Source organism: Copadichromis virginalis, linkage group LG4, assembly GCF_057382275.1.
Source record: "Copadichromis virginalis isolate Kocher_CV1m ecotype Utaka linkage group LG4, C_Virginalis_male_GT1.1, whole genome shotgun sequence".
In the NCBI taxonomy this organism is placed as follows: domain Eukaryota; kingdom Metazoa; phylum Chordata; class Actinopteri; order Cichliformes; family Cichlidae; genus Copadichromis; species Copadichromis virginalis.
This window is the reverse complement of record NC_140621.1, coordinates 7094329-7120868: the sequence shown is the minus strand read 5'-3', so window position 1 is coordinate 7120868 and position 26540 is coordinate 7094329. Positions and strand designations below refer to the sequence as shown.

At 40.1% G+C, this 26540-nt stretch overlaps 2 protein-coding genes across 2 annotated transcripts; both read right to left on the bottom strand.

The window, feature by feature from the left end:
* Positions 1-23: 23 nt before the first annotated feature.
* rab11fip4a (RAB11 family interacting protein 4 (class II) a) lies at positions 24-17781 on the bottom strand. The gene is made up of 15 exons (XM_085453331.1): positions 17357-17781; positions 11729-11816; positions 11188-11276; positions 8424-8569; positions 8153-8314; positions 7302-7436; positions 6473-6508; positions 6119-6227; positions 5682-5785; positions 5297-5437; positions 4529-4610; positions 4161-4298; positions 3885-4031; positions 1967-2110; positions 24-1886 (listed from the first exon to the last, which is right to left on the bottom strand). Exons 1-15 carry the CDS (start codon positions 17507-17509, stop codon positions 1770-1772), a joined length of 1791 nt encoding a protein of 596 aa, XP_085309457.1. The 5' UTR covers positions 17510-17781; the 3' UTR covers positions 24-1769.
* A 489-nt stretch (positions 17782-18270) lies between these two features.
* coil (coilin p80) lies at positions 18271-26213 on the bottom strand. The gene is made up of 7 exons (XM_085453330.1): positions 25888-26213; positions 23929-24910; positions 23743-23832; positions 20816-20863; positions 20611-20680; positions 20218-20306; positions 18271-18883 (listed from the first exon to the last, which is right to left on the bottom strand). The coding sequence occupies exons 1-7, from the start codon at positions 26136-26138 to the stop codon at positions 18836-18838; spliced, it is 1578 nt and encodes a 525-aa protein (XP_085309456.1). The 5' UTR covers positions 26139-26213; the 3' UTR covers positions 18271-18835.
* Positions 26214-26540: the final 327 nt, after the last annotated feature.

Here is a 26540-nt window from a genome sequence, read left to right as displayed (position 1 = left end):
ACGAATAAGCAACCAGGACCAACTTTGTGGTGCTAAGCGAATGGATTTTATTTACACATCTAGTCACCCATTGCTCCATGTGTGGTACAAAAATAAAAGAAATCAATGTGAACATGTGAATTTTGACAGAACAAGAATGTTTACACCCTATTTTAAAATCATTGTTCCAGGTATATAAACTTTGCCTACGAAACAAGTGTGTTACTATATCACGTGCTATGTGCTTTCATAGTTGGGCTACAGTGCAGAACCTGATTTTAAAGGTGCCCCACAGAGTTTTCTTGTAATCTATATTCAATGCAAAGAACATCATTAGTTCACACTGTTAAAATCCTCGAGCTTCACCACATGTGTCACATGTATTCATTTCCTTGCAAAGCTAAATACAATTTCCTGAACCTGAATATTTTCATATTTGGTGAGAAAATTTGGAATAAGCTCAGATCAGAACAGCACGACACGATCTGGACTTGCAGTTTTTATGATGTGCGCACATTTCTACACATTTATTAATAAATGCATGTTACAGTTCTGGATTCATAGATACACATGCTAATTTGGCTAATATACAAGTACATGTAAGCCATCCAGCTCTGCAGTATGATGCTCTTCATCTACTAGATTATTTGTGGAAAACAAATGATTTGGCACATAATTCTGTTCATTGGCACCTTTAAATATCTCTATAGTGAAAAGTCTTCAGAAAGCAAAGGCTTCATGTAGTTAGTGACATTAACATTTGGAACTACTACTGAAAACCGATATAAAAGCATATGGTTCAATGTAAACATTCGGCTGTGTTCAAACAGCTAAATTAAAGGGTTAGAAACGCAATCAAATGATCACAAGAACTGAAAAGTTGAGTGTCACCAGAAAGGCTTACATCAGTGTTCATGTACTGTGTAGCTATCTACAATCTCTACAGAACAACTCGTTTCTGATTTTACTACAGAAACGGTTCACCTTCCCATTTTATTTGCTTCACTTCTTAAATCTGTTTTCCACTTGGTGCCTGTGAGTCAAAGACAGTTGTCCAAATTACATAACATACAGGAAAGATGCTTTTCTTTTATGTACTTTCAAACATACAGTGATAAACATCGGTGGATAAGATTAAAATGGCAAAGTTGCTCTACAGTGATTCCTTATAAAGAGGAGTTTACTTCGGGTGGATGTGGAGACCAGCTGCTGTGGTAATGTACATACATTTGTGTGCAAGTGTCAAACATTCAGAATGTTAGCTGCAATGTAAAGTTGTAATCCTTAACTTTTTAGTGACATCAGATTCTGATTGTACCCAAACCAAACACTGCCCATTTATTGCATTATCAGTAATTTGTGGTAACATCCACACATTAAAATGTGTTACCAGATTCAAAGTGGTCACACATTAAAGGGATTAAATATCCAGGGTTAGTGTCACCTTCCAAGTAAAAGCAATGATACCCAAAGAGTTGATGCTGAAATGCAGGATAGCTTTAATGTGAACTGTTTGCTGCAGTTCAGCAGGAAAAAATATTTATGTCCACCAACAGAACATTTCCTGCATTTTGTACTGCAGCTTAAGATTTACATCTCACAGGGGGGACCAAACGTGCACAATATCTGTGAAAAAAAACATCACTGAGTGAACAATGCGAATGTGTTTGTCTGTAGCGTAAGCAGCTCCATCAGCTTCAGCCAGGACAGGAATGTTATGGATTACAACTTTACGGACTAAAGGTAACGGTAGATCAGCACAGCTTCACTAATACAAATGTGCATTGTGTTTAATTCTTGATCTCCAGGATGGAAGGATTGTGGTCGAGAATGGCCAAAATGATTTTGTCCATGTACTGCCTCAGACGCAGGTTGATCTCCTCCTGCTCCTTCAAAGCATCCACAAGCTGAGCGAGAAGAGGAATGCATTACAAGCGCAGTTATATCAAGAATAACCATTTCATCCAACCAGCAGTAACAGACCAACCTCATCTCTGGAAGCGTTGTCAATCTCAGCTGCCAGGCACTGGGCCTTGGTTTGACAGGAGAACAGGTTCTTGGCCTCGTACAAGCTCAGACTGAGAATCTGAGCGTTCAGGTCGTCGTTTTGATCGCGCAGCTTGTGGTTCTCCTACAGACACAAAGGACCCGGTCCTGACTCGATGTGTGTGTGAATTTGAGAAAGCAGTGAGCTTGAAAAATCTCACAAATATAACCGAGCCATATCCATTACATGTGATTAGGATTGCCTGCCTTTGACTGTGGGTGTATGTCTCACTCTCCCTCCAAACATCACATACACTTGGGTTTCTCTTCAATTTTTCTGAGTTGAAAGGAAGATTTTTACTTCATGAAAATATTGTTTTAATGATTTAATCAAGTATGAAACCACCGCTGGCCAATGCCAGTTTGGCAAAACTGGGTATTAACAGGGAAATGCTGGTAGCCCAAATGAATGGTCATTACCAGTGATGGGAATAATGGCGTTAAAAGTAACGGTGTTACTTTTTTCAGTAACTATTTTTCAACACAGACTGTTGAAGCTGTCTTCAGCTTACTGGGAGATATGGGGGGGGGGGGGAACAATCGCACAGGTACTGCTGATTGGCTGAGAAAGAATAGAGTAGTCATGGTTAAACCAATCACATGACCAATTTAAGATGACATAGCAAATCCCAGTTAGTGTGTAGTGGATAGTTTTGCTGTGTGTGTCAGAACAATGAGTTGCTGCCATAAAGCCACCAAAGGCAGATAACAGTATAAACGCTGTCTCCAGGTAGAAAACAGGACGAGTGATACACCTGTTGTCAGGCCTGCAGGTATCAGGCCTGTGATGTTCTCCTTTATCTCATGGTGGACAGAAATTATTTTTGCACAAATAGTTTGTGTGGCATCTAGATTGATGTAGAACACCTGATTGTTCTGTAAATAGTTTGAAATGGTTAATTTTTTTTTAGGTAAATAGCTGCATACAACTTTGTGGTTTGCAAAACTTGTGCATAGATTTGTAAAGTTTACAATGTATATTTGCATTTCAAATTATGAAAATGATTCGTTTGTGGTTGCTACAGTAAAAAATGCAACTTTTTTTCTACTCTGTTTTTTGTCTGATTTCGGATCAATTGTGCTAATGCAGTATTTCAAAATGAAAAAACAAACAAACTGTAAATTCAGACATGTGAGGTTGTGCTGAAAAGAACGATACCAAACAAGGCGAGGTAAACACTTTTTAAAGCGGTAAAATCAAAAGTAGTCAAAAACAGCCACCCCAGAGGGTTAACCATAACGCAATAGTTACTTTTCCTAGTAATTAGTTACTTTTATAATATTGTAACTAAGTTACTAGTTACTTCTTCAAAAAAGTAACTACAACTAATTACTTTTTCAAAGTAACTTGCCCAACACTGGAGATTACCCTGTGACTGTTGGGAAGAGAAAAACAGACAAGGACACAACAGAGAGCATTTCTGACCTGACAAAGCGCCTTTGGGCTTGCTGTGGACTTTACAACTAAAGACTAATATTTGGCTTCTCTGCAGCTCAACATAAACATAAAAGTTTGAAACCGAAATTGATGTGAGAGCAGTTACGAAATGGAGCGCACGTTACAGGTGGTCAGAATGGGACTTTTACACAGCAAAGTAAAGTTAGCAGGACTGAGCGATCCATCAGTGTATCAACACAGGTTTGGGAGTTCTACTTCAGTATGCTACTTCCCAATACACATTAACGGGGCTCAAGCAGCTCCTTGTTTGGATATATGCATGTTTCAAGAATTTATTTTTTGTGTGGATTAAATAGAAATAAATGAAATGACACAAATCTGACCATTGTGGAATTAAAAGTAGAAGAGAAAGTCTTTTCTGCAATGAGGAAGAACAAGGATGAGTGTGTTCTGTGTGGACCTGTTTCAGTCTCTTCACTTCATGTTCCATTTCCATCTCCCTGGTTTTGGCGTTGAACTCAGACAGCCCCTTGCCTTTCCCAGGATGTTCCATCTCCAGTTTAAACAACTGCAGATACTCGAGCTCCCGACGGAGATCATCAATCAGCTGCAGACAAAACAGTCGGTCAAACAACTCTAACATGTTCCACATTAACCTTTTCTTATCTTACCTGGTGACTACAGTGGGAAATGAAGTTATTTTCATAGAAATGATTGCCTGGGAGGAGTGTCTCACCTCCTGCATGGACTCTTTTTCCTTCTGAAACTCGTGGCGGTTTTGCCAGAGCTTGTCCATTATCTTCCTGTACAGGTCCATCTCATCTTTCAGCCTCAAACTAGTGTCCTCCAGTTTGTCTGTCACCCTCTGCTTCTCCTGCAAAATACACAAGTCAGGAAACAGTGGCTGAGAAAAAGAAACACTCATGTTTTTATGATATATGTAGGAAAATTCGCAACATTTGAGATATGGAAACCTAGCAGCAACCAAGATGAGTACAGACAAACTAAAAGAAAAAAGCTTGTCAAGGTGAAACTACTCATGAAGTTTATATAAAATAATAAAAGGATTACATCATGATGACACAGGAAGATACTTCAGCATACCTGATCCATTTTTTCAGTCTGAGACTTGAGTCTGCACACATTCAACTTCATCTCTGTATTCTCTTCTTCTAACTGCTGTAACCTTAGGGTGAACAAACGCAAACAGCTTTAGTTTGGTATCACAGGTACCCCAGTGAACTTTAACCTCCTAAGACCTGAACTCTTTCATGGCATGCATTTACAATTTCTCTTTGCTATTTGGGCTGATTGAGACCTGATGAATATAAAAAGAATTACCTGTTTTGTATTGTTTTTTACCAGATTTTTGTTTCTGAGAAAAATGAGATCCAAAAATGAGGACATTTGTTTTAAATGTTGATAGAAGTGGCAGTATAATGTCCCTGTAAGCGGATATTAGGCCCTTGTAGAGCACAAGGGCTCTACAAGGGCCTGACAACCCAAAATGTGATGTCCACATATATGGACGCCAGGCCCTAGGAGGTTAAAAGACATGAGTAAGGCTTGGTGTTTTTAAAGTGCCAGAACGCTGACCGTCTTTGATCAGCACAGCAGCTTGTAAATTTGCGCTGCACATTTCCTTATTTCCTGTCTTAATAGCAGGCAACGGCAGGGTAACAAGGCTAACAGCAGTTTCATTTCATGAGACCTACAGCCAATCAGTGTCTGTGGTAGTTTATGGTTACAGAATGCCTGCCTTAACAGCAGATGTGTAGTTGATTTTGTATCAGAGCCAAATCTAGCACCAGCCTGTTTAGGAGTTGGATTATGGGGGAAACTTCCCTTCAGGTAAATTGCTGGTTAGTTTACCTGTTACAGAGCAGCTCTATCTCTGTGTTTCTATCTCTCTCCATCTTGGTGTAAGCCTCCCGGTGTTTCTTCACCTCTTCTTTGAGACTCTCTGCAGACTTTGTCTCTGCATCCTTCACCTGCTCCTCTAGCTCATGAACCCTTGGAAGCAAAAACACAGAGGTCATTCAGACTGGTACAGACTAGTCAGCTAGAACCAAAATGCTGCACAGGTTTATATAAGATCTATGGACTAATTCACATCACATATATCTCATATCTGCACCACTTGTAAAGAATGATCAAACAGGTGCAATTAATGTTATTTGTATGAAAATAAACACCACGCCTTTTTGTACAGGAACCAAACCCAGCCAAAGCACCCACTCAGCTCAAGTATTCTTACCTGTGCACAAGGTGGGTGTTGTCATGCTTGAGTTTAGACTTGAGGTCATTGTTGGCCAGACTGTCACTTTCCAGTTCGGTCACCTTTTTCTCCAGGTAGCTGACCTGAGTGACACATCACACAGGTAAGGCCTAAAGGTTAAAGAGCATCTTCTTCATTTGCATACAGACATTCCCAGTATGCCTCTACACAGCTCGTTGTTAACAGGAGATTAATCGCCCGTTTTAAATTGATCCATCCTCCTACACACTAACACTATTTTCCCCACCTCACAGACTTCAATTTATTTCAGCATTGTTTTTATTTTTCATTAGCTAAAACGAGGCTGCTGCTTCACCAGTTAGACTCTTAGTTTGTGACAGTAGTCCTTGTTCTGCTCTGGAGATGTGCTATGAGCTAGAGGATCATCCAGCAGGTGAAGATTATTATGTGTTTACTTTCTCTGTGATGTCAAGGTCACAGGAGTCGATACTGTCTGTGAACAGATCCTCTGTGCTGCTGCCCTGACTGGACCCAAACACGCTGTGATTGGCCTGGAACAGCTGACTGCAGGGAGAGAGAAAACACCCGAGAAACAGGAGACATCATATTTACACTGCATAAACATGTAAATCCCGTATATGCTTTGCATTAGTGTCTACTACCACCATGTTCTTCAGTGGCTGCATTTTTTATATTGTAACGAGAAAGATGCCAAAACTAAGCAACAGTTTATGATATCTACAGTGCACAGATGATTTAGAGCAGCAAGAATTTAAAAAGGCGCTTTGTAAGAACGTCAGGTCACTCACCGTCCAAATGCCGTGCTGGAAATCTTCCTGTTAGGACTGAAAAAACAGGAGAGGAACCGAGTCACACATACTGACAGTAACACAGGCTTCAACTATCCATTTTAATAATCCAAAAGCCTTTGCTACAACGATACAGTTTTAACCACAGTCAGTGTTCTTGTTTCAGCTGTATTGCTGTTCGCACACAAGACAAAAACTCACAACCAGTCATCCCGCCACATTGGGATACAGTTGCTATAGCAACAACTCGAGCTCACCCTTTGATGTGGATGCAGCATCTGATGCCAAGAATGAATAAGAGGGGATTTAGCTGGATGGCTAAGACAGCTAATCCAAGCTTTGTGACATTAGGGCGATGCTGAGGCAGCAAGAGTCATTACCATTACCAATAGCTCCAAAAAAATAGATAACTGTACGAATGTGCTATACTGACTGGTAAATTAAAGCTTGATCTTTTAGGCTAAGCTCTCTCCTCCCTGCCTGCATTAGCACTGATGCTACACCATCAGTCTTACGAACAAGACTGCAGCATACTTGAAACATCTCTATCTAATCCCAGAGGGTCGAATCCACCGTTTTCTCACTGAAAATGAAGGCCTCATACTCGGAAGTGCTTCCCTGTCTTGAAAGGGTAATCAGGTGTTCCACAGTTAGCATGGTAGCCACGTTGGTCCTCTTGGACCCGGGGCTCAAGGCTGAGTAGTGTGATACCCCAATGATGAACACACACCATTTTTTCTTTTTTAAAAATCTGAAATTCATTCAGTCTTAGGATGAAGACAGTTCCAGGTCACTCCCAGAAATGAACATCAGTGAATGTGTGCTCCACCTGTTGGCCTTGAGGTTTCTCAGTCGAGCCTCCAAGTCATTGAGTAGATTCACTTTCTTGCAGCACTGCGAACAGTAGATGTCCAGCAGCTCACTGTTATACAGCTGCCGCATCTTTTGAGGGGTGTGGCCAGCACTGGAATTATAAAGAATGAATTGATTAATGTCCACATATATAATCAAATATAAATAAGCATGTCTGAAAAAGTGAAAGTCAGCTTCTTGCTGTTAGCTATAGATATTTGCAATGTCTGCAGAGCACATTGGCATGCGTCAATGAAATGTCTTCCAGTCTCTACTTCATAGGTGTCAAACTGTGGCCCGCGGGCCAAATTTGGTCCGCAGCCTAATTACATTTGGCCCGTGAAGCCATACCAAAAATACTATCAGAGCTGGCCTACTGGTATTATACAGCTAATATATATATATTGTTTAGTATTAAGCTTTGCTTGTTCCATATTCAGTTTTTCAGCAAAACGTGTTTGAGTCCATAAGAAAAGATTCATTCTTAAATCTGGAGGAATAAATATATTTCAATAAATATTAACGTTAGCCCGCGACTTTGTTCCAGTTTTGAACTTTGGCCCACTGTGTATTTGAGTTTGACACCCCTGCTCTACTTTTTCAAGCCATGGTTCAGAAAACTTGCAGTACTGTCTAAAACAATGCACTGCATTCAAATCAAACAGGCCCATTGTTAACAGCCCTGTGCTTTTCTCTTTAGGACAAGCAAACAGCCAAAAAGTCTGATTTGTCTTTTTCTGCATGAAAACTGGGTCTTAAGATATGTTTGTATGTAATTCTGCGTGTGCATACGATTAAGGGAGTGCTTCCTTCTCATCAGACACCAACCTGGAGGGAAGCGAGGATCCAAGATCTGAGAAACCATTTGTTCGTGTTTCTTCTTCAGGGCAAGGGCTGCTGGGAGTAAAATCTACATCCTCCCCTTCACCGTAGTCTTCAAACTGCTCCTCTCTAGAGATGACGGGCGCAGACGCTGAGCCAATCAGGCGGCTAGGGTTGCATTCCAAAACAAAACAATTAAAGGGGAAAAAAACAAACCCACAATCAAAAGAAATTCTAAGTCTTCCTAAAGTCCCAACTCAGACTGGTTATGACTGACCTGCGTTGCCGTGTTGGGTGAAGCGAGTCAGAGCTGTTGCCATTTTCAGTGCTGCTGTCCATGTCGCACTCGCCATCAGCACACGTGCTTTCCTGGTAGGACCGTGTACACATGATAATTGGAGGACCAAGCTTTGCCTCACCATTCTGAACATACAAGAAAAATTATGTGAATTAGGATTAAAAATCGAACTTTACAGGACTTCAGAAATAGAAGTAACAGTCACATTAGACACTTCAACACAAGGCATCGCTTCAACAGGACAAATTGAATTATAAGTTAACTTTACATTTTTTTTTCAATTTCAAAGCAGAAACCCTTGAGTTCAAAATCACATCATCACACAGAGATGTTTACTAAAATCACATGTAAACAGTTATTCAAAGAACAGCTAAAATCATGCATGAGATACAAGTCCGATACAGTGCCTAGTCACTGATTACACTGAACAACGGATCATCAGCATCTTAATATATAGTTCTTAGAAATATACATTTCAAATAAAAAATGCGAAGATTATAATCTTGCTTACAAGGAAACTGTCATGAACCACTGTGTGTAAAAACACAAAAGGTGAAGAGGGGCGATGAAAACAGCTGGGGAACAAAACACAGCTGAGAATAATCAGGTAATAAGAGAGGCAGGAAAACTGAACCTTTCAAAGTAAAGGCAGGAAGTAGCTAAAGGAAGAAAACAGGCCAAAATACACACACAATAAAGTAACGAAAGGGAAAGACAACTAGATATAAGACACGAGGAGCCAAAATAAGCTCAGGGTCACCAGTAACTAAAAATTAAGGCAAAAATGACAAGACTTAAATTACAAAGGAATTAACAGCAACAACACAAACAGAAAACTAAATACTATCAATAAAAACTCAAACTAGAAAGAATCCCACTGCATTTAGACGAATCCAGCAATAAGATCCAGGAATGTCAGCCTACATTTATTAAAAGGCTATTTAGAGAAATCAGTCTTGCCTTCCTGTGCTTATTTTAGCAGATTTAATCAAACAATGAAGTTTTAAGGGTTAAACCACAGTTTAAATAGAAATTTAAAAATGTTTCTGCTTGTAATCTACTGTTGTTTCAATACCCCATCACATACTAACTGTATGAGACGTACAAACTCAAAGAATTTCAGATGTTTAAGTTTGATCTCAAGATATTTAAGATGACTTTAATTGTCCAAACATTGGATATTACTAACAATATCCAATGTTTGGACCTTTGTGATTAGCATTAAGGTTAGCTTTAGGTGTGAGCCAAACATTTTCCCCAGAAATCACTAAAGCAAAGAGGGGAGTTTAAATCAGCGACACAAAGCAACGGCTTTAAGAGAGAAACAGCAGTACAGCTGGTATTCTGACCTGCTCTCATGATTTGAACAGAATATGATGAAGTTGTATTTGAGGTAGTGTCTTGGGCTGATTTATCATGTGGGAGTTAGCGTGCCCCAGATAGTATATTATTAATAAATCATGCTGCTGTCTGGCTTAACCCCACTGTAGTACCATGACAAGGTCACACCCAAGCGCTCTTTCACACACACAAAGTCAAGTTTCTCATCATTACCAGTAAAAGCAGTGGCTCCATACTCTGTTCTTACTTAGGATTCTGCTGGATTGTGGAAGTATGTTCACATATAAAGACACAAGACAGACATAATATGGCATCTGAGGGACTGCTACCCACCTTTCACTCATTAATTAAACACATCTTTGTCTGTGATGAAGGGGTGTGGGAGCATATGTATATATATTTATATATATACACACACAAAATAACATAATATATCCCAATTCATCCACACACAGAAACGCCACATAAAATGAAAAACAACTTTAAGCTTTGTGCCAGTCTGTGTGCTTTTCCTTTATTGGACTAATCTTCTCTTTCAAAAAGTTAGAAATCAGTTAGTCTGACACATTCGTGCAACTTACCAAATAAGTGTGGACACCATCTCACTCATCTCCAATACAAAGTCACAAATCACACTAATGAGTGTGTACGTGTGAATGCATCTGCTGTGGTGGAGCTAAAAACAAAAATCTACTGTATTCCCAATGCCTGAAGGCTCAGTGTCCTCAGAGCTTAGACACAAATAAATACGACTGCAGCTCCAGCAGTAATGTAGAAAGCACAGCGAAGCTTTAGCTGGGACAAAACCACACCTCGGCTCTCTCGCTCTCTCTCGCTCTCCGTCTCGCTCTTGTCTCGCTCATCCTCTTGTTGCTAAGCAACGATCCAGTTAGGCTAATCTCTATGAGGGACATAATCAGCCACGCACAGCAACATACATTTCACACAGTAAATTTATGATACAAAAATAATTGAGATATATTTAAGGTAGTACACATGCTAGGAACCAGCAGCATCTTCAGAGCTGTATGGAAGCCCAGCAGTACAGGTTTATATAAAAAAAATTGTTTCTGAAAAGTCAGTCACTATATCATATTTTTGACACTTAAACTCTGGTGTTTAGGTAAGAAATCAGTGCCTCGTGATTTTCATTTATTATGAATATAAATCTAAACCTTGAGAAACACTGTTCTAAATGAACAGTTATCGATGATCTTAGCTTCACTGCTGAATTATTGCTGTTTCACTCCATGTAAACAATGTCCACTTTCACTCTGACATCTGAGTTTACAAAAACTTTAAAAAGTGTCTTTAAAATAATTTGCAGAATTAACGGAGACGTTTCAGGGTGTGTTTTCACATCATGCCACAGAATTATGTGCACCATTGAAGATCCAATCACCTGGTATATATAGCCATTGTCTGTGACAGATGGCTGGCTGGAGGCATGGCTGCGAGGACCCACGGTCATCTTCATTATTTCTTCACAACCTAGGAGGACAAGTGTGGGGAGGAAAGTAAATAATAAGAGGGGAAATAACATAAGCAGATGTTTCCTCTGTAATAAAACCAGTAAGAATATTTGTTGTAATTTGAGCTACGTGAATAAAGTGGTATCATCTTCAATGTTTACATGTTTCATTTTATAATATCCAAACTCTTTTTGTCATTTTCAAGGTAAAATGGGCCATGTAGCATTAGAAGAAGAGTATGGAGCAGATTGTTTCCATTCTGACAGTTACATGAAAGTGCTGACAACACTATGATGTCTGTATAAACAACACAAGTGTGAGGTCAGCAGATGTTTGTCTTAGCTTAGCAAGAAAACTAAATAGTAGAAAACAGTTTACCGAGCTTTAACTAAATGTGACAAGGTTACAAAGTTACAAAGCTCACACATCTTCTCATGACAGAGAGCAGGACAATCAAAGTCCATGTCTCACCTTTGATAGCAAACACTCCGTGGCAAAAGTCTTTGAAGTTGATTTTCCCATGAGCGTTAGGATCCAGGTACCTTGTCAACTTCTTCACCTGCAAGACACAAAAGTAAAGTCAGCCTTTTCTAAAGGAAACCCGCTTTAATAAAAACACAGAAGGTAACTCGTACCCTTGTTAACTGACATCAGCAAAAATCTTAAAGGTGTGCATAGAAAAATATTAGACGATTCACACAAGTACATCAACCACGTTTTACTGTTAGAGGCGTCTGAAGAGACACCAGGGTCCAGGTTCACAAAGACTGCCTGTAACTACGGATTACATAAACCAAACAGCCGACTTCACAAAGAACTCCAGATTTATCCTACTTTTCTGGAAAAAGTGGCAGACTGAATAAAAAGTATCGAGTCCCTGTTTTCCCCTCCAGAAGATGCCAGCCACGGTAAAGTAGGAAACATCCTATTGCATAAAATTAACAATAAACTGCACAGCTATTACTGATGTCCTTAGATTAGGGCTGTTTTTTTTTTGTTTTTTTTTATCTTCATACATCAAAATGGAACTTAAAACACTTTTTTTCTATTTATTTGTATCTACATTACTGAAAAAAATAAAAAATATAAAAATTTTATGAAAATAATTGAAAATCTATGTTGTAAAGGAAAAATTTCCTGGAAAAAAGAAATTATCTGGGATGTTTATCCTCATATGCAACAATGAGTACTCTGACAGTACTACTACTACTACCCTGATATAGACTGTCAGATGTCAGAGTGGCCCCTTGGAGGCTCAAATGGAGTGAGACAACTCTGACAACTAAAATCTAAAATGTGACAAATTTGTAGTTTTATTTGTAAAAGTAAAGAAGCTTTTAGGATCGCTGTTCTGTTGACACAAAGATGAAATAAGTCAAAAGAGGATTATAGCTCCGGGTCTGGAAAGTGGTGGAACTACTCTGTGACACAGGCTTTGATCTTGCTCTCAGCTTTCTCAGTGAGGATAAAAAAGATGAAAATAACCAGTTAAGAGCTGAGGGTATACTGTGGGACAAGTTGTGTTATGTCAGCATCTATAGAAGCACAAACGGACACGTCCTGGAGTTCAGTGTCACGTTATCACAGAGGATTAAATGTAAACGTCAGCAGCTGTCTACCTGGTTTGACTTCAAAAACCTGAAGACTCTTTAATGTCACACGAGCAGAAACCAGACACTACAAACCTCTTACAGCATTAGAATTCACGAGAGGCTCTCTTGGGTCCTCATTTTCAACTTTAATCCAAAAGACAAAAAAGGTCCATCCAATGCCAACAAAACTCAATGCATGTATATAATAAAACCATGACAACAGTATTTTGTACAAAACCAGAAAGTAGCGCCACTGTGGATCTGACACTCACAGGACGGTTAGACAGGAGAGAGCTTCAGGAACAAATACTCAAAACAGAAATACAGACTGCAGCCAACAGAGCACACTAGAAATGCAGCCCACTAACTTACTTTGGCATCTTTAAATTACGGTTAAAACTCTTTTTTTTTCTTTTTTTTTAAATTAGGTGTTTTTTCTATGTAGCATCAGAAAAATGTGAGGAAAGTTAGATCGAGACCACAAACCTGACACAATTATCAATAATTTAATTTTACCTCAGGGTAACGAGACTGCTGCAAGCTCAAACTAATAACAAGAACAAAGGAAGACAACGAGAGGCTACTGGGGAACCAAGTCCACACAAATATAGCACCTCATTGTACTTATACAGGTACCTCGATCTGTCACTAGGTACAGAGGGGCGCTGCTACTAGGGGCGCTTTTAGCTTCGCTTCCTGTACCTTACAAAGATAAGTTTTCATTCGTGTACCTTCATACAGTACTACAGGGTACATTAAAATAGTGCAAACGTGCAAAATATAAAAAAGTAAGAGAGATGAAAATGGAAATATACAGCTCAGAGTGCTGAAACATTTCATATCATGTTTTTACAAAGACTATAAAATGTAGTATTGTATTCAATGGCTAAAGAAAAGTACAAGAAGCTAATAAACTAAAAGGATTCATATTACGTTTATGGATGCTGCTTTTAATTTCCCCAAATAAAAGCTCTGAGTGGAGTGCTCTTTGCCAGCCAGCTCTCATATCTCAGATTTTGTGTTTCACAAACATTTAACAACACAGTACATCAGCGGTAGACCTTTCCAATTGGTCTGAAAATAGTTTTTACCATACAGTGAGAAGATAATTCTGCCAAAGGGGAAAACAACAATGATTCAGTGTCAGGCTTTCAGCCAGGAAACGTATTAGACCCAGCGACTGCGACAAGAGGGATTCTGTGCTAATAAATGTCGCACTTGTTTCACATAGTGGTGTCCATCTACTTAACATGAAATGTGCAACGCTTCAGAGAACAGTGAGAGGAGGGAAGAAAGTAACGTCTAAATATAGAATAGAGAGCTCACCAGATCCCAGTTGGCCGTGTCCACATTAAAGTGATGAATAGTTTAGTCTGCCATGTTGAGTGGACATAGATGAAAAGATATCAGGTGTTTTCGTATGTATAAAAAGAAATCAACAGCAATGAAGTATTGGTGGCCTATGTATTAAAATGAGCATGTTTTTCACATATTGCATTGAAAAGAATAAACCAATCGTTTTGGGTCATGCTGAATAAAACATGAAGTTCATTTTGTAAATTCTGATCATTCTAATTGTCAAAAAGAGGATAACTGGAGTATATTCAATTACATATCATTAACCAAAGCATGCATAATCTTACTAAGAGCGATCTCTCACTCATCACGTCTATTTTTCAAAGACCAAAGTGGCGATGACAGAAATGCTCATCTCTGTGTTGTTAGTGTCTCTGGGTGTTACTATAGGTACATTCTCCTTTATATTATCTATGGTCAGAAGCAGATCAATGAAAAAGCTACATTAGTGTTGCATGCACATACACTCACCAGCCACTTAGATACAGCTGTTCAAACTGAACATCAATGCAAATAATCTGATCAGATCGAACGGCAGCAGTTCAATGTGTTTAGACATGTGATAAAGACAGCCTGCTTAAGTCCTAATCGAGTACCACAATGGGAAAGCAATGTGATTTAAGTGATTCCAAACATACAGGGTTGTTTGTGCCAGATGGCCTGAGTCCTGCCAGCTAAGAACAGGAAAGTCTGGATACGGTTCACACAGACTCACCAAAACTGGACAGCAGAAGATCATAAGAATATTGCCTGGTCGAATCGTGACGTTCAGATTGTAGGCTCATAATTTTGTATAAACAACATGAAAGCATGGATCCATCCTGCACTGCCTTCAGGTTGGTATTGGTAGTTTAATAGTGTGGGAATATTTTCTTATGAGACTTTTGGCCCTTTAGTAGCAACTGAGCATAAATCCTACATTGTACCTGAGAGTTGTTGCTGATCATGTGCATTACTTTATGAGCAGCAGAATGCAACACAAGTCACAAATTTCAAACTGGTTTCTTGAACATGACAGGGAGTTTATTGCACTTAAATGGCCTACACCGTCACCAGATATCAGTCCAATAGAGCGTGGGATGGGGTGGAATAGGGGATCTGTAGCAACTGTGTGATATTATCATGTCAACATGGAGTTTCCTGCACCTTGATAATTCTATGCCATGCAGGATTACGGGAGTTCTGAAGGCAAAATGACATCTAACCCAGTAGTAACGAGGTATACCTAATAAAGAGGCATGCAGGTGTATGGTCGAAATGAGCACAATAGGATTTGTTTATTTTAGATGATAAAATATAAAAATGTACATCTTTAGCAGTAAATTTCTACACAAAACATACAGAAATATGTCTTCAAAAATATGATGAAATAATACAGGATGTGTGTATAACCCACGATCCACAGACGCTGCTGGAACAAACAGAAATGCAGAGCTGCTGGTGTTCTCCTGAGTTGTTTTGAGCAGCTGAGCAGATCATTTAATTACTTAATAATCAACCAATCCACTTGCGGAGATCTAGTGAAGCTCCCGTTCCCATGGAGACAAAGCACAGAGATGAGTGGAAGTGCACGAGGGGAGGAGCGACATGAGGAAGTAGCTTCATTTTAGCATGGCTGAGCTATTTTTAGTGATGTGTCCTGGGTTTTCAGCCGCTGTTGCACTTTAAAGCAAACTCCACAGTCACAAGCAGACATCACTCCACCTTTTCAAATATGTAAACTCAATCAGCAAAGGACTGGAAACACTTGCAGACTAAGCCCACTTAAAGTCATCAGTTATTATTTATATAGCTTTCTTATTTATGTAAACCTGAACAACAACAAGCATATTTCTAAATAAATTGAAGATCTACTCTGTGTGTGTGTGTGTGTGTGTGTGTGTGTGTGTGTGTGTGTGTGTGTGTGTGTGTGTGTGTGTGTGTATATATATAGTTAGGTCCCTGGTTCGGGACTATAGCCCTGCTTGGGGTTATTATCATGGCACACAAAAATCATCATCCAATATGGAAAATTATATAATTCTGCTACAGAAAATATTAAATACTGTTTGATAAAATACTACATCACTTCACATATTTGGGGCTGTAATAAAATGTTACATAGCATCACATTTTTCATTAGCTGCTCCCTGACAGCTCAACGGGTCAGAAGCATGACAAAGATATGGTGCATCTCCAGGATCAACTCTGACCACTGAAGCAAGGCTCATCGATGGTTAATCACGGTAACTATGTGTGGAAATCTACGTGTGGCTCGGCCTTCTGGCATAATCCCCTTGAACACGCTCGTCCCAGGTGTGGACAAACTGTTTAGCTGCAGTGAAGGTTTCAGGGCGACATTTATCACAGTGTTTTAGGAACAACACAAACACGCTGATATCTGATCTTGCACACAGAATGTAAAGCCATTTCACTTTGTATGTTTCTTATCAAGGTTTAAATGACAAATGAAATTCTTCACTCCAGTCTAAACATTCAGACTGGAGAACAAAGCACTGCTCAGGATCCTGCATTTGCCCACTTTCTTCTATTAGTACAGTCAGTATCTAGGATAATATTACAATATTGTACAATACTATGTTTTTAAAATAGCCAAACATGTTTCTTATCCTGACAAAATCAGAGCACCTGTATTAAACAATGTATTTTATGATGCTGCAAAAATCAGATTTCAGAATTGTTTTCCCCCGCACTGACTTTATACAGCCACTGAGACTGATGTATTAGTTAACCCCTATTGGGGAGGGGGGATTACAGAAGACCTTCATCATTGATAAAAGTGTAGCTATAAGCAGTAAAGCTGCATTATTAGGCTTTCTGATTTTACAGAGGCTGTAATGCCCCCATTGTCGTCAGTCTTCAGCTTTCCTAATGTTGTGAGGCTGGAACAGTTTAAGTGAATGGGAAACGCAAGACAAAGCATGTCAGCCACCACCGAGGATGTCAAGTCTCCTGTAGCCTGTCCTATGTCATACCGCAGCAAATAAGCTGCTGGCACCTCTAACACACCTGTGACTGTTAATAAGCAGGACAGGTTGTCTGTTGTTAAAAGCTCCACGTATTACAGATTCACCATATTGGAAACATTATACGAATATGAATGCAGATGTGCTATTTGTCCTTTGTTACCCAGTCCCTTCCAGCCTCTCACCTCGTCTCCTTGACCGAATTGAAGACCGAGGTCCATCAAGTGCTCCACCCGGATGAAGCCGTCAGCATCCTCGTCACAGACGTCGAAAACCTCCTTGAGCCTCCTCAAAAACTGTAGGAGCTGTTCTTGTTCGGGAAAGGCACGTCCTTCCATTATACAGGCTTCGCGCTGCACACACACACAGCTTATATTCTGGTTTTCCTCAATCAAACGGACTGCAAGACACCGACTCCGACGGTCGCCATCACCATCCCAGCCTTCAGCTCCGCCGGACCGACTGGTACCGCTACTGTTATACAAGCAGCACGGCACGCTCAAGAGGCGCGAGGAGTGTCGGAAATACGCGACGACTTACGAGTTCGTCACGAGGCATTACGTCACAGGCCAGTTGCTAATTCATAATCCAGGTGTGCTGTCACTTTCCTCCCGCTTTTGACGACAATGTATAAAATGTATGGAAGCCCAGTTTGGCCAATAATAAAAGACCTATATGACACACAAGATTGAAATACTCAATCATACCATGTAAGACTATTTAGCCTACCACATGAAAACTAAGCAATAAGAATATTTAATTAACATTGGGAAACAAAAAAGTCGACTTAATTTAAACATAAAATTAGTATAAATAGTACAAATTAACATAAATGTTAGCTACTATAACTGAACTCTGAACTAACCACGTCGTAAAAAGAATTTTTAGTATATGACTGACTTCCAGAAAACTGAATAAGAAAACTTAAGAATTAATGTATTATTTGGAAACGGTAATATTTCAAGCGGACAAATACTGCTCAAAAAATTAAAGGAACACATAAATCACCGATTGGATCTAGATGAATGAAATGTTCACCTTGAAAACCTTCACTGACGTACATTAGGTAATTTGTTGAGAACAAAATGACAACAGTCAGTGAAAACACAATAATCGTTTAAGTGCTGGATTTGAGGGAAAAAAGAAAATCACAACAGTTAAAGTTGAAAAGTGTGTGTTTTGTTAATTATCAGCATAATTACATTTTAGGTTAAACACTTTTTCAAAATCAATTCTGAGCAAGGTCTTTTTGTTACAAAATAAAACAGTCAGATAATGAATATGCAAAATATTATTTTGTGGATAACACACTAAAATTTTGCCCTGAGGATGTGGCTGAGGATGCAGTTTTTTTTTTATTGGAAAAAACAGTTTATACAAGACTTATCACAGTCACATCTCTGTACAAAAAATAAAACCATTACAGTGTGGCCCAGTGCTCAAAATCATTACTCATCCCTTCAGCTGATTTAAGCATAAAAACCATTTCATCTCTAAACCCAGTTTAAACAGAGCTGTTAAAAATGTGCTAACAGAGAAGCACAGATAAGAAAGTTTAAATGGACCAGAATCAAAACCATTGGATGTTTTAGCTTTTAAAAGATAAGTCCAGGTCATTAAAAAAAGAACTATGTGGGCGTATGAATTCACTATTTCTCTCAAACTTAAATGATGAGTCTTGGCTCCAGCAGAGACTCCCACCGTTCTGTCACCTATGAGAAGAAAGTGAACATGTTAATTTAAGGACTAGTCAAGTCAGATTTATTTATACAGCACAATTAAAAATAAGACCTGTGCAGCTAAGAGAACAGAACAATGCAAGACAATAAATTCAATCGTGTCTACGATGATGTAGACCAGCGGGCAAGCACTGTGTCCGAGTCTGACAACACTGGAGCACCACAAGGGACTGTGCTCTCCGCTTTCCTATTCCCCTTCTACACCACAGACTTCAGCCACGGCACAGAGACCTGCCATCTTCAGATGATGGTTGTAGGATGCTAGCTGGATGCATCAGTGGGGGCAATGAGACAGAGTACTGGGCTGTGGAGCTGCAGAATCATCTGCAGCTCAACGTGACAAAGACCAAGGAAATGATTGTGGACTTGAGGAGGACCAGGAAACCAGCGACCCACGTTTCAATCCAGAGGGTCGAAAATAAAACTTGTAACCACATAATTTTCACAGGGATTAATAAAGTATTCTGATTTTGATCTATTCGGAGTGTAAAGGCTTTACAAAAACCGAAACAGCACTTACCCATTCAAAGGCTTAAAAACAAACAGTAAAACCTTAAAATCAATCTCAAACTGACTGGCAGCTAAGACGAGTGATATGTGGTCCTGTTAACTCATGAAAAAAGAGAAATGTCTAAAACAATCACACCTTATGGGGGGGGGGGGGGGGGGGGGAATAATAATTTATTTATTTATTAAATAATAAATAATAAAGTAACATGACCTAATGCATCGGTGTCAAACTCTGGCCCGCAGCCTAATTACATTTGGCCCGTGAAGCCATACCAAATTACTATCAGAGCTGGCCTACTGGTATTATACAGCTAATATATATATTGTTTAGTATTAAGCTTTGCTTGTTCCATATTCAGTTTTTCAGCAAAGCGTGTTTGAGTCCATAAGAAAAGATTCATTCTTATATCTGGAGGAATAAATATATTTCAATAAATATTAACGTTAGCCCGCGACTTTGTTCCAGTTTTGAATTTTGGCCCACTGTGTATTTGAGTTTGACACCCCTGACTAATGTATGTAATGTAAAAAGGTTGATAAAGGGTCACACCCACAGAATTATCACCCTAATCAGCAGCCATACATATATATTTAGCCTCTTATCTCATGGTTTTATTTTGCTCTTATCAGTGTCACATTCAGCAGCAGCAGATTGACTCAAGTAGCTCTGATAAATCTGCTGTGCACTTTGTGACCAGCTCCATTAAAAAACAGCAGATTTAAAGCACACCCACACTGGCTTTACTTTTACACTACCTGTGGCTTCAGAGGGTTATTAACAGCACATAAAGTCTTACCCAAGACCCTCTGGACACAGCATACTCCACCCTCTCGGAGCCATCTGGATTTTGATAGACTAGATCAAATTTTCCAGGTTCTACGGAAGCTTTGGAAGAAGCAACAAGTTAGGAATCATTAGAAACAGAAATAAATTAGGAAGGTTAATTCTTAAATCTCTTAACTTCTTCTGAGAAAGTGTTCAGTTCTCTGAAAATGAAAAGGTTTTCGCTGTAACGTATTATATATCACTACCAGTGACATGACCAGTTTAATTAGGTGCTGACAATTCAAAGACATCAGGAGTCGTCTTTTAAATTTTGATATAATTACTTACATGATACATTATTTTTAAAAAGGCATGATTATACACAGTTATGATATTGTATGCCAGCAGTGAACTGATCTCCTACCTTGAGAGACATTAAGGAGTTCAAGTTCAATTTGTCTGTTGATTGGGTCAAAACTCACAATCTTTCCCTCCTAATATAAACAGAACCATAGTTGGTCATAGAGTACGAATGACAGTTTATACCATATTAGATATTATTAAATAAGCTTTTATTAGTAACATCATTCCAAGGTTGTGATTAGGTCATCACAACTGACTGCCCTCACCTTGTATTCAGATACCTCTGGTGTGTAGTTTTCAGTTAGCTCCAGCAGCTGCATTTAAACACATAGAATTAGGAAATGAATGCAATTCACTTTTTTTATTCACACATTATTATTTATATAGCTTCAAATCACAACAGCAGTCGCTCTAAGGGGGCTTTACTCTGTAAGGCAGAGGCGCTACAATAACACAGAGGAAACAAAAGCACTCTGACAGCGCAACTCCCCTCGAAGAGCGAGGGCTGTAATACATCTGTGATGCTTTATGTTTTTATTACAATGCATCAGAGAGCAACTTAGTATCTTCCCCAAGGAAATTTGACATGAAGCAGCCAGCCATGTATTTATTTTATTTTATTACAATATGCCCTCATAATTATAATGTTACCCTGCTTTTATAACAACACACTGATGTCTGACCTTTGACCTTTAAGCATTACATACTAAAATGATGTATTTTATTATCTTTAAAAATAGAATTGAAGCAGAAATGGCCGAAATCTTTGGTTTCAATAAGCTGAAAAAATGTGAGTGCGGCAGGGTGTGGTTTGTGGCTCAGCCGCAGGGGAGGGGTGGAGCAGCGGGTTCAGGGTGCCTGTCAGGGGAGTTTGACACACACCTGAGCTCCATCATCTAGCCATGGCTCCCCGATAAAAGACGTGCTGGGACCTGAGGTGGGAGGTGTGTGTGCTACAAGCAACTGCAGGCAATTATGGGCAAAATAACCACTGGCAGGGCTCTAGACTAACTTTTTGCCATGGGTGCACCGGTGCGCACCTTTAAAAAGTTAGGCGCACTCAAATTTTTCAACCGCATCGCTTAACACCGCAGTTTTACATGTGCACTTTTTTGGGGGGGAAATTGCAGTCCATACTGACAACATTCATTTCTAAACTATTAACTAACAATCTTGTGCTTAAAGTGCTTTCTTTTCATCTTTTCTTATTACCCACAGCTACATCCACTTCTGTCAGACCTAGGCTGCTCATTAGGGCTGGGTATCATCACTGATTTCTATAATCCATTCGATTCCGGTTCTCAAAGTCCTGATTCTATTCAATTTAGCCTCAGACAGTCAGAAATATTATAATTCTGATCATTTATCAGTACTGATACATGTGAGACTTCATCAGAATTGTGAACATCACAGCAGATGCCTTTGTGTGAAAGTAACTGAGAGAGAGAGAGAGAGAGAGAGAGAGAGAGAGCTGTGCATGAAGTGTGATTTTTATCGTGGTGGAAGCAAAACAGCAAAAGTCAGAGGGAATTCATGACGACATTGATCAAATGTGAAGCGTAGTTTGCTGCTTCTTTTGCTGCTGGCTCGGTGAAGTTTGGTTGGAGAGAGACAAAACCTGCAGCTCAGAATCAGCGCAAAAAGACGTAAACACAGAGCGGACCGGACGCATCAGGATCGTTGAACTCCGACAACGTATCCGTCTACGGGCCGTCGGGTGAGAAAGCCGAGAAAGAGAAAGCTGATTCTGATGCGTCGGGTCAGGTCTGTGTTTACGTCTTTGTGTGGAATCCGTGTACCTGCTCTCATTTGCTGTTTGGTGGTTGTAGAAATAGTTTTGTGAGCTTTAATCTGAGAATCTGGCGTTTCTGGTAAAACACATTTATATTTAAAAGTCGATTCAGGATTTAATGAATCAATATCACTTTATTCAAGCTACTCACCTCCCACTTCCACCTGCACTTTCAACTGGACCACGGCCAATTTGAGAGGTCCCGCCCCTGACTATCTCTGATTGGTTTAGTCCACAATAGGGGCATAATGTGTGTCTGTTGTTGACCACACGGAGAGTTGCAGAGATTTCTTTTTTTTTTTTTGTTACCCGAACAGTTGGTCGCAGTGGTGCGACCAATTATTTTTTTAGTCGCACCACTGAAAAATTTGGTCGCACTCTGGAGCCCTGACTGGTGATCCAAAGTGGACAGGATAAACAATCCTCTGTTTCCAGGTGAACAATTAAAGGACTACCTATGAGAAAAGCTGAAAATTGGTGATTGACTTATGAGCTACTTAAATATATTAGTGGGTTACCTAGGCAACTGAAATACTCAAAGGTGACCTGCCATCAGCTTCAAAGACATGGGCAACAAACTAACTGCTTCCACTGTGGATGCAGTTTTAAACAACATAAAAAGCTGCTAATAATGGGTTCACAAAAATCTTTGTAAAACATGGTTCCTAATTCTTAGCGACTGCTACCCATAGTGGTTAGCTTCTGAACCACTGTAGCTAACGAGCTAGCCTCTAGCTAGGCAGGGCAAACTGCTGCTATTCAGTCACTTTTTCGACTTCTCTATAAAGAGTTGCAGAGGAGAAAAAAATCCCAGAGGCTCACTAACAGTGTATTTGCTTAGAGAACACTGGATTTAAACATTACATAAAATACTGCACTGTAAGATAAACTCATGGCTTATGTCTGTGAAGCATTTTGATTTTTCACATAAGTTTACACCTGAACAGAAAATCTTTGATAACTGTCCCCCCGCCCCAAAGTTAAGCTAATTTTGAGTGTTCTACAGTATATTAGCTACAACAGTGTACTACAGCTGATAAGGATGTTGAAAAAACAAGGCACAGAAAAGCAAACTTGGAAGAGTTGACCTGATTTGTACAAATTGAAATGGCTTGCAGTGGACAGATGCAAGGTCATCGATGTCTACATCCTTGTGCATTAAAGAGGGAGTATGCTGTATTGTAAGAGGGCTGATCAGCCTGTTTCACTACCTCATCTACAGAAGGCAGAGGGTACAGCAGATTTAGACTTTTTTTTCAAAATAAAAGTATGACATTATTCTCAAAATCATCAATAGTATTTTTTTTCTTAGTGTAGCCCTAAAACTCCTTCAGAACAACAGTACGAGGGCTGATAGCTTTCATTTTTAACCTGGAGATGACTGCAGCTTACAACACCCACCTTAAAGGCAATCCTCTGCCCCACCTGTGGAGGAGCAGCTAACAGGGGCATGGAGTTGTAGTCCTGCTTGGGTACACTCACAGCTTCCTTCTATAAATGGAGACAGAAAGTCAAGAATGCCTTTTAATTCATTTTACTTGAGAGCAGATATTACACTTAAATTTTAGGCTTCAGATGCAGACAAACCTGCAGGATCACTGACATGTTGGTCAGTGAATCATTCTGGTAAGACGGCTCTGTGGCTCCATTATAGCTGGACCCAAAGCTGCTACTGTTCCCTCTGCTTGCTCCTCCTCTACCCCCACCCGTAACACTTGCTCCCTGACCACCGCCACATCTGGCTTTCCCTCTGCCGCGACCTTGCCAAGGAGACTGAATACCTATGCCACCTCTGGGCTGCTGCAGCGGCCTTCGTATCACCAGCTGGATCTCGTCTTCACTGTCCGAGTTGGAACCCTTTGCTGCTGTATGAGGTGGCTCGGCTATGCTGGCGGTCTGTTCTGGATTATCGTTTGTAGGCTGCGGGGCTGAAGGAGCCTGACTTGATTCTGAGCTGGTAGCCGTGGTTTTTAAAGGTTTGTTTCTGGGCTGGATTTTCACACTGGCAGCCTCATCAGAAGAAGACTCTGTTTCTGAAGAGGATGACGATGACTGTGGAGGTTTTTTGGGGGCAGGTTTTGTGTTTGATGGGACCTTGGAGGGAGCAGGAGTGGAGGTGGGTGTTTTTGTTGTTTTTTTGGGTACGACATCTTCATCACTGCTGCTACTACTGGAATCTGAAGAGGAGGCTTTTTGTGGTTTTGATGCTTGGAGCTTCTTGGTGCTTTTACTCAGCCGGCTGACAGCAGCTGGAATCTTCGGGAGATCAGCTGGTTTGGGAGAAGCAGGAGCACCTTTTTCCTTTGGCTTCTTTTTCTTCTTCTCTTTCTTCTCTGTGGGGTTTCCCTGTACATTCTCATTCTGGTCATCACTTGCCACTAGGTTGGCACCGTCTGTCATTCTGTCCTCGTTATTTTTCTTCCTCTTTTTCTTCTTCCATTCGACACTCACTCCATTTTCTTCTGGCACAGTGTCTTCTGTGGCTCGCCGTCTCTTTCTGCCGCTTTCACTTGCTGCATCTGGATGACTGCTGTATCCATTCAACTCATTCATCCAGCCCACCTTCACCCTGACACAAAAACAGAACACATCTTAAAGGAATAGTTGAACATTATACATTATACAATGGATTTATTATGTCAAATTTCCTTGACACAAATAAAAAGGTCAGTGGCAAACTATCCAGGGTGTACCCTGCTTCTCACGGACGGACAGATGACCGAAATGAACGTCAAACCTGTTTACTTAGTTACTAGTTATCCAACCCTTACAGGGAAGTTGGAACCTTAAGACACACTCTTGATGACACAGGGCTAACACTGAGAAACAGCAGGCAACCACAAAAGCACATTTAAACCTACACATGATTTAGAATCAGCAGTCTGTCCAACATGCAGATCTCTGTGTTGTGAGAGGAAACCCACACAGATCTGAACCCCAGATGGCAGTGCAGAATACTGAAAAACTGACTGTTGTAAAGCATACAGCATTTGGTTTGTTGTAGCTTTTGAACTAACAAAATGAATACGTGTGAATTTAAATATTGTGTCGCTTATGTTAAGACTTAAACTTAACAAACTTGAGGTGTGTTGGTCATTTGAAGTATGTTACATTGGTGCATACTTCAAATTAGATTAGTACAGACTCGACTCTGGGGTGACAGGAGAATAAATGGTGCCACAAATTTTGGAAAATTAAGTCTACATGAAGTTTGTTTCAAATCCACACTTCACTCAATAGCCCTGTGCCAAATACGCGTATTTCATTTTTGCAAACAGAGCCTAAGAATAGATAACACTGAAAGGATGTTTTTAGTTGTATTTTATTAACGTTTTTCCCCTTTATGACGACAAAGTGTCTAAAAAATCATGATATACCGTGCCACGATCCAGGTTTTTGTTCATACCACCCAGAGCTAGGCAAGCAAGCAGCGTCCACATGGTACTGAGCTGAGTGTTTAGAGACATGTTGTAACTAAATAACTCGTATTAAATATGCCAGGATCTGTCAGCGCTTTGAAAGTTACAACTAACAAAGCACGCGCACCTGACGCTGTCGTTGTCCCGCACCACGTAGATGCTCTCCGTGTGCGGCAGGTAGCAGTCTTCTATGAACAGGCTGAGGATGCTCCCGCCGCTGAATTCAAACTTCTCCCTGATGACGCTCTCCAGGTCGGCCACCACGCGACACACGTTTAGGTCTACGAGCAGCCAGCACATGCGGCAACCGACGACAGCCGGCGGCGGGTAGTCAAAGTACAGGCGCAGTCGGATAAAGTTGTTACTGTGGGCAGCCATGACGGCTACAGCACCAAAACACACCGGCTGCTGTACTCCCTCTGCGAGCTCAAAGACGACACTTCCGCTCTTCAAAATAAGAGTGCAAACTCAAATGTATTTCATTTCCCTATTCAAAGAAAAGATTATTATAGTAATAATAACTCTGTAATGACAGCTATACCCACATCATATCAACTTATCACGTATTCGTTTGTAGTCTCAGACTTTTATTTTAAATTATCACTTTTCAACGGAAGTGAGGCGCACGTGTTTGGCGCTGTCAATACCCTCGTTTACAATATTGACCTCTGCCGGCGTGGAGGAAGTACTGAATTATTACCGATCTCCATCGCAGCCAAATATTCACCAGAGGCTCTTGTCGTAACTTTAAACTAAGCTCAAACTGAACTGAAAAATGAC

What these genes read in the sequence shown, in the direction of transcription:
- rab11fip4a (XM_085453331.1), bottom strand. Translation starts at nt 17,509, where the DNA reads ATGGAAGGACGTGCCTTTCCCGAACAAGAACAGCTCCTACAGTTTTTG. An exon ending in AATTCGGTCAAGGAGACGAG is followed by an intron (nt 11,817 to 17,356) that starts GTGAGAGGCTGG and finishes TGTGTCTTGCAG; the next exon opens with GTGAAGAAGTTGACAAGGTA. An exon ending in ACAACGCTTCCAGAGATGAG is followed by an intron (nt 1,887 to 1,966) that starts GTTGGTCTGTTA and finishes CTTCTCGCTCAG; the next exon opens with CTTGTGGATGCTTTGAAGGA.
- coil (XM_085453330.1), bottom strand. Translation starts at nt 26,138, where the DNA reads ATGGCTGCCCACAGTAACAACTTTATCCGACTGCGCCTGTACTTTGAC. An exon ending in ACATGTCAGTGATCCTGCAG is followed by an intron (nt 23,833 to 23,928) that starts GTTTGTCTGCAT and finishes CTCCATTTATAG; the next exon opens with AAGGAAGCTGTGAGTGTACC. An exon ending in CAGAGGTATCTGAATACAAG is followed by an intron (nt 20,681 to 20,815) that starts GTGAGGGCAGTC and finishes TGTTTATATTAG; the next exon opens with GAGGGAAAGATTGTGAGTTT.